The 7,901-nt window shown below is 50.1% G+C and overlaps 1 protein-coding gene across 1 annotated transcript in view; it reads left to right on the forward strand.

Moving 5' to 3' along the window:
- Nucleotides 1–5: 5 nt before the first annotated feature.
- Nucleotides 6–7,901, forward strand: part of GPR157 (G protein-coupled receptor 157) — a gene marked incomplete at its 5' end in the record, with an annotated part of 11,721 nt that continues 3,825 nt past the window's right edge. Inside the window, 3 exons of the mRNA XM_008641207.2 lie at nucleotides 6–271; nucleotides 6,030–6,243; nucleotides 7,475–7,669. Of these exons, the coding sequence (XP_008639429.2) occupies nucleotides 6–271; nucleotides 6,030–6,243; nucleotides 7,475–7,669 (675 nt within the window). The remainder of the gene's footprint in view (nucleotides 272–6,029; nucleotides 6,244–7,474; nucleotides 7,670–7,901) is intronic.

Genomic DNA, 7,901 nt, shown 5'->3' on the forward strand with positions numbered 1-7,901 from the left:
GCGGGCGTTGGCGGGAGCTGCGGACCCGGCCGCGGCAGCTGCTGCTCTACCTGTCCCTGGCGGACCTGCTCTCGGCCCTCTCCTACTTCTACGGGGTGCTGCAGGACTTCGAGCGCACCTCGTGGGACTGCGTGCTGCAGGGCGCCCTGTCCACCTTCGCCAACACCAGCTCCTTCTTCTGGACCATGGCCATCGCCCTCTACCTCTACCTCACCATCGTCAGGGGCTCGCCCACGGGCACGGGCTTGCTCTGGTGCTTCCACGCCGTGAGGTGGGTGCTGTGAGCTGCTGCTGCCGGCTGGGACCCCCGGGCACCCCCCTCCTGCCGTGTGCTCCGCTCGGGATGGAGCCTCGGGTGTCGCTTGAGTTTCTGTGCTTTTCTTCTCCTCTTCTTCCTCTCAAATTCCTTTTCAACAGGGATTTTGCTGTCTTTTAACTAACCGACCCTGTTTGTATCCCCTTTCCCTCCCCAAGTGAAGGGTTGGAGACATGGAAAAGTTAAAAATTCTTTGTTCAAGGTCACTTAGAAAAACCTCTGGCAAGTTCTAATGACTGAAAATCCTGGCTTCTGCTTTCCCTCCAGTCTGCTTTGATGTTCTAGAAATAATGTAACAAAACTTGTGTCTGTGATACCTGTCTGCTGCTGCCCAAGCTTCCGTGGTTGGGATCTGTTTCCATGGGTCCCCAACTTCCCCCTGTCAGCCTGGCCCGTGGATCCTTCCCCTCTCCGCAGGCAGGTTGCTGTAGTTCCATACTCATAGGACAATGTTGTCTACAAGTGATGAAACTGCTAGAAAAGCACTCGGAAGGCTGTTTTGGCATGTTTGATTGAAAGCAAGACAAACCAGACCACAGCGTAGCTTTATGTCTCAGTTTCTGCTATTTAGGGCGCTGATTTTCCACATCATGTTTAGTAAAGGCTTTCATTATGCAATTGGAGCTTGTGGAATCATGTGCTACGTCCACACTGAGCAAAACAGTGATCCTTTAGTCCTCTGTGTTGCCAAGCTTTTGCAATAAATTATGAGGGGTGATCTGGTTTAAAAGGAAAAAAAGCCCTCAGGACAAGTACAGAATTTTCTTAGGTTTCTTAGTCAAATATTTGTCATCTTTGAGTTTCAAACAGCATCGTTTGGCAGATGACTGAACTAGAGCTGAGTCCAGGTGAGGCCAGAGAGAGACTTTGAGGCTGAGTGTGAACCAGGGAGAACTTCAACTCCTGCCCTGCCTGTTGGAATTGCTGCTTGATAGCAGGGGCAGTGTGAGGGAGCCTGAGGGGACTGCACATGGCCCTGGCACACCAGGGTGGTGGTGAAGCTGAGGGAAGATGCAGTGGAAGGGTTTTGAGGTTATTTCATCTCCAGTAAATAGAGAGTTGCACTCTGAGAGCTGTGGTGAGGACGGGGTGCTGGTAAAGAGCCACGTGTCGCTTAATGGATGTTAAAAACAAGTCTGACTCCTTCCTGGGCATTCTGGCTCCATCAGGCACATCAAAGAGCTCAGGCAAATCTGGCCTGTTTGTAATTTTCCTGTCTGCTAATTGCCTGTGTGGCTTTTGTCTGTACTTCAGTTTCTCCATCTGGTTTAATGCTCCTCAGCATTACCAAGCTACCAAGCGTGGAAAGAACAGAGCCACTGAAACAGCGCTGGTGCAATCTCTAAAAACTAGAAATCCTGGAAGATCGCTCTAACCCCTGACACGGAGGGAGAGATGCTCAAACTGAGCTGCTTCTGGGTGAATTTCTTAGGTTTATGTTCAGTTCTTCACAATGAAAATGAAATGCCACCTTCAGTCCTTGGAATTGATCAGCACCACTTGCTCCTTTTAAAGGCTATTGAGCACCTCTGATCAGGTTCTGCTTTGTAAATGCCTCCTGTTCTGTGCAGAGCCAGTGTTTAAAGCTGCTTCTGCTTTATGATCTGTCTGAAAAGCCAGAGAAAACAAGCGAGGACGTGTTCCCTGCCTATCCCCTCGTGACACATCATCCTGCTTTCCTTCCCTGCACCTTTATTGTTATCTCAGTTACCTGAGAAATAAAATTCCAGACATAATGCTTGGAGATGGCTCCCTCTCACCCTTTCCAGCATTTCAGGGTCCCCTGGCTGTGGTGCTGGTGGGCTAAAAATCTGTTAGAACCACGCAAGTAGAACTGCTTCAAACAGTGTATGGAGAGTGTCTTTTTGTATGTGAGTTGCAAGGGGTGGGTGAGGGAGAGCTGTTTAGAGCAAAAGGGAACTTGGCAAAGGAAGATGCATTTAAGGATTTAAAGTTAAATTTCCAGTATTTTAGCCTAGGCAAGAACCTGGAATTTTTTTCCCTTCCTAGCTTTGTAGGTTGCCAGTAGAGCCATGCAGGGACCATGGGGTGAGAGTCATCCCCAGACACCTTTGGGAGGGACCCAAGGCAGGATGGAGTTCTGTCAGGCAGGTTCCCTGTTCTTCACAAGCTCCTAAGGGCAAAGTGCTTGTAAAGACGAGTACTTGGTTAATGTTGGCTCTAACCAGAGACTCCTGATTCTTTAGCTGAGTGGAGCTGACTAAATACATGTTGGAAGTCAGTACCCGAAATTTTCCTGAGGGAAGTCAGGATGTCACAGTGGATCGGACCTGTCAGACAGGTTTGTGCCACAGGGATTCCTGTGGTAACACATCCACCAATTCCAGGCTGGAGAGCTGCAGCCTCTGCTTTGGTTTTAAACTTGTTGATCTCGGATGAGCTTTGAAAACCAGCCTGCATCAGCTTTGGAAATAATTACGTAGCTGTGAAATGTGAGTTCTGGCATCCAGAGTGCAAACGACCAGGCTGCCTCACTGCTCCTGAATTTCCAGGTGTCAGGCGTCCTCTGGTTGGGTAACATCACCTTTGTTGTCAGAGAAGTTGATCCAAACTTGGGGTGAGGAATGGAGCAGACAGACAGAACCCACCTTGGCATTGTTTCCTGCTTGGCTTTTGATACCAATTGCTGCCAATGTTTGAAGGGTTTTCATTTCATGATCAGGCTGTGCAGATCATTATAAGCATAAATATACTTACTTTAAAAAATATATGTATCTATAACATATGCATGCTTATATATTAAAATATACGTGTTTATATATGTATTTACATTTATAACCATGCATGCTCATTGAGTGCCTGGGGTCATTTCATGCACTGCTGCACTTTTCATCTCAGCCCTTGATGGGCTGCCTCCTGCAGGATTAAACTGGGGCAGATTTGGAATTCTGGTTACAATGTGTGCTCAGAGCTCCTTCCTGGAACTGGCTGGGATATCCAGGAGCCTGATTTTTCACTCCTCACAGAGTAAAAATTCCTGTCCCCTGAAGGAACTGCCTGCAGGCCTGCTGGCAGGATGGCTCCTCGTCTAACCTGTGCAGGCAGGTGACAGCAAATCACCTGCTTCTGAGAGCCTCCAGGGAGGAAAAAGCAGCTGTGCAGCATAAATCAAAACGTGGTTATTGAGCAATCTGACCCAAGAAGACCAGGACAAGTCGAGGTGAACACTGCTGGAACTGAAGGGTCCTCGCCTTGCCTTGTTTTGGTGTGACTGTGCAAAGATATGCTGGGTTGGATGATTTCTTAATTCACAGATGGTCAGGAGCTGTATTGAAGGAATAAGTACGGTTGTGTCTGCCTTACAGGTGGGATTTCCAGCCTTTCTACAGAAAGGAGGAATTGTTTTCCTTTCTCTCCCACACTGTGCCTAGATCCAGGTGTGCTTTGGAGAGGCCCAGCCTACATAATTGCTCTTTGGGGCTCAGAGGAATATTTCTGCCTCTCTGTGATCTTGGATCCTTTTTATTCCAGGCCTTACTCACACCTTGGGTGATGAATCCTGATTCTTCAGTTCCTGCACTCTCCTGGTTCAGTAACAGCATTGACGTTTTGCAGCCCTCCTGAATCTGTCATTTAGGAGCTCTTAAGAACAACCAGATCACCAGTCTCAGTTCTCCTTTCCAGTCTGCTGAAATGGAGCTGAAGTTCACGGAAATGTCTGATTCCTTTCTAGATCCTTTCTAATTTCATTTTGTTGGTAATCCTTTGTGCTTGGTGTTAGTGATAAATATCCATCTGATCCCAGAATGCTATTCCAGTGAAAATTTACTGCCTGTTAATGCAGCAGTTCTATTCTTCCTTTCACCAGTTATCTCCTGAAGGGTTTTAAGTCCCTTGCTCAGTGGTGTGTTATTGCCTCCTGTGGCCTCTCTGTGTCTGTACTTACACTGTCCTGTCTTACATCCACACACCATAATTTCACCTGGTTTTGTCTTAATTCTCTTTCAGGTCACTGTTGAGATCATTATTTAGGCAAATGCGTTTTTAAATTCACTTCCTTTTTCTTGGTGCCTGTGTGCCTTAAAATGGTTTCTCTAAGGAAGTGCCATTTCTCTTGAATTCTTTACCTTAGTGCTCAGTTCTTCCAGGAGTGCTGAGAATGGAATGGCTTTGCATGTGCAGTTGTTTTCTGAGAAATTGCCAGTTTAACCAAAACGACTCGTGAATTGTGTGGAAACTTTCATGGTGGTGGTGACGTTTGGGATGTTTTTAGAAAGTCTGCTCTGATAACAGAGTGGGGAGGGCTTCCTGCAGCACAACTGTCCTTAAATAACAGCACTGGCTTGGATTAGCACTGCCTGTTCTGAGCTGAACCTTGAGACAAAATGTTCTAAATGTGCTGAAGAGTTGACTCTGAATTTTTTTACAGTATTATATTTACATTTGGTTCTTTCATGAGTTGGTGAATCCAGACATTGTTTAAGAGTAGGAAATGGGGTATTTTTGAAATCTAATATCATGGGATTATCTCTGATTTTACAGCTGGGCTATGGACTTTCAGATAATCTGGTCAAGGCCCCTGCTGGCTATGGAATTTCAGATAATTTGGTCAAGGCAACTGCTGTTTGCCTGCATAGCCTGGTGTCTCTGAGACTGATTTTTGGGGGCAAGATCCTTCCCATGCTCCCTGCAGCTGCTCCAGGCTGTCAGTGGAAGACTGTATGAGAGCAAGACAGTCATGAATTTGTTTTCTCTGCACCTGGCGAGACCAGGAGGGTTATGCTGGAAGCTCAGTCTGAGCACTCTGAGCATTTGTGTCCTTTATTGGAGCTGTGGCCCCCATCCCTCTCTCCAGGGTGGCTGTGGGGAGGGCAGGTGACACATTCAGCTGGATGCAGGGCACTGTTGTGGTGTAATTTTTGTTTGGGCTGGTGGGATTTTTCTGTTCTTCCTCGTGGTTTCTTGTGGGCAGCCTACACTGCTGAGTGACTTAATTTATGTGTCACCACAGTTATTTTTCTTCTAAATGCTTCCCTGTATTTGACACTGCTGTCAAGTGAGAAGCCAAAGTCACAGCTCCAAGTTGTGTGAGTGTGGCTCCTCGTTGCTTTCTTGGCTTTTTTGCTGTTACTGCCAGTATTTTTCCCTGGCTCTTTGTCCTTCAGAAATTATACTTTTGCTCCCAAAATACTGACTACACCTTCACTTAAAAGCAAAGCAAACAAACAAACAAACCACTGATGGAATGAAGCTGTGGACTTCTTTGTGTGCTGAGTTTCACTTTGGAATCAGAAGGTGGGACTTGGCTGCTTGTGCTCGGAAAGCTCGGGATCAGCTGGCTGAGTCCTGCAGGAAAATCACATTTTACAGTGCCCTGGCCTTGTCAGATCCTCAACCTCCCTGAGTCCAGGAGGGAGTGGGAGAAGGGCAGGAGGTGGGCTGGGTGCTGCTGCCCTGGCTGCACCCTGTGCAGGCCAGGGGGGAGTGCAGCACATCACTGCACCTCTGCCCTTCGGGGCTGGGGCTCCACATTCCCACAGAGGGTCCCCAGGAGGTGGATTTGCAGTCCTCGTTCATACACTGCCTGTTTGCCACTTGCCCTCACCTGCTGCAGCAGCGCCGATGGTCTGGGATAAGCACTGGAATCCTGGCTGGGGAAGAATCCCTGGCTCTGCCACCCATTTCCCGAGGTGTGGGGGGCTCAGCTGAGGATGTTCTTGGCTTAACCTCGTTCTCTGTGTCCCCCCCTCAGCTGGGGTGTCCCCCTGGCCATCACGGTGGCGGCTGTGGCTCTGAAGAAGATCGGCTACGACGCCTCCAATGTTTCTGTGGGCTGGTGCTGGGTCAACCTGGATGCTGAGGATCGGCTCCTGTGGATGCTGCTGACGGGGAAGGTCTGGGAGATCCTGGCCTATGTGACCCTGCCAGTGCTCTACATCCTCATCAAGAAGCACATTAACAGAGCAGTGAGTATTCTGCTGGGTGATTCCATCCCCCCATGCTCTTTGCTCCTTGTTTAGCAGCTGCACAGGCAGGAGCTGCTTCATGACACTGAAATGTCCCCACCCCTGGGAGAAGCAGTGCCCCGATCCAGCAGCACCATCACACAGTGACTTAGCACAAGCAGGATGTAAAAGCCCTTTGAAAACGAGCAGGGATGTGGGATGTTCATGAGGGAAATGTTCAATGCTACAGTAAGAACTGAAACACAATGTGAAGGACAAATTCAGCTTTAATCAGTTTTCCGCAGTTCCACTTGTACCAAGATTGGAATTCTCAAACCTCAGTCCTTTTAGTATCTCCAACGAAAGTTTGTGTTTATGAATTTATTTTGTACTGGAGCTTAAAGCTCCATTTGGGAGTCCAGGCACTGGATGGCTTTGGACGCCACAGAGGAGACTCCCTGTCCTAGCAGGGGTTTGGAATTCAGGGGTTCAGTTGTTGCTGTTCCTTGTGAACACACAAAATCCAGGCATCTAGGACAGCATTTGCACAGCAGACAGATCCAGATGAGAGTGGCAGAAGGAGCTGCACCCAGAGTTTCCTTTTTTCTCTGGGTTGTGTTAGGGAAAAAAGCCCCCCGTGTGGAGAGATGCCCTTCTGGAAATTTCTGCCTCTGCTTGTGGTGCAGCTGTGGTGGTGCTGAGGATGAACACAGCCCTGCTTAGGGCAGGATCCTGCAGAGGAGGTGGAAGAGCAAGGCAGTTTCCAGCAGCCCCAGCGTCCTGGGAAGGGAAGGGGAGCCGGGGAGAGTTTGCTGGTGCCTGTCAGCATCACCTGACATGCAGCAGGCAGGACACGATGTCCCGGCCGTGGTCAGAGATAGCAGCGTGACCTCCTGGAAACCTGACCCTGCCCGGCCGGGCTGCTGCCTGTGCCAGGGATTCCTGGGCACGCTGCTGTCCCTCCCCACCCCACTCTGGGAGCAGTGCTGAGGGCAGGCAGCTGCCCCTGTTCTCTCCTCGGGGGTCTGGGGGTTCAGGGCAGCAGCACACGGAGCCTCCTGGGCTGTCGCTCCTTGGCCGCGGCAGGAATTTTTGTGTTTCCGAAGGCAGAGTGTGGCTGCTGCTCACAGCTGTGCCCCTGTTACCCTCCTGCAGGGCTCAGGGATCCAGTTTGCTCTGGCAGGAGCCCCTGGGGCCGGGGTCCCATGACTGTAGGCTCTGCTCACGTCCTTGTCTCCCCCGCTCCCCGCAGCACGCCGCGCTCTCCGAGTATCGGCCCATCCTCCCGGGAGCCCCGGCCCTGCAGCCCCGCACCTCCATAGCAGACAAGAAGCTCATCCTCATCCCCGTCATCTTCATCTTCCTCCGCATCTGGAGCACAGTGCGGTTCATCCTGACCCTCTGCAACTCCCCCGCCGTGCAGAACTCCGTCCTGGTTGTCCTGCACGTGAGTGTTTGCCAGCAAACGCATCCAGGGGGGTGCCTGGGAGGGAGAGAAGGGTTTGGTGCTCGCAGTATCCCCTTTTATGGTAGGATGAGAAGGGTTTGGTGCTCGCAGTATCCCCTTTTTTTGGCAGGATGGAGAGTTGCAAGAGCTGGGAGGGAGAGAAGGGTTTGGTGCTCGCAGTATCCCTGTTTTTGGCAGGGAGGAAAGGGGTTGGTGTCTGCACACGCACCGC

This window comes from Corvus brachyrhynchos, unplaced genomic scaffold (assembly GCF_000691975.1).
Source record: "Corvus brachyrhynchos isolate BGI_N302 unplaced genomic scaffold, ASM69197v1 scaffold68, whole genome shotgun sequence".
NCBI lineage: Eukaryota > Metazoa > Chordata > Aves > Passeriformes > Corvidae > Corvus > Corvus brachyrhynchos.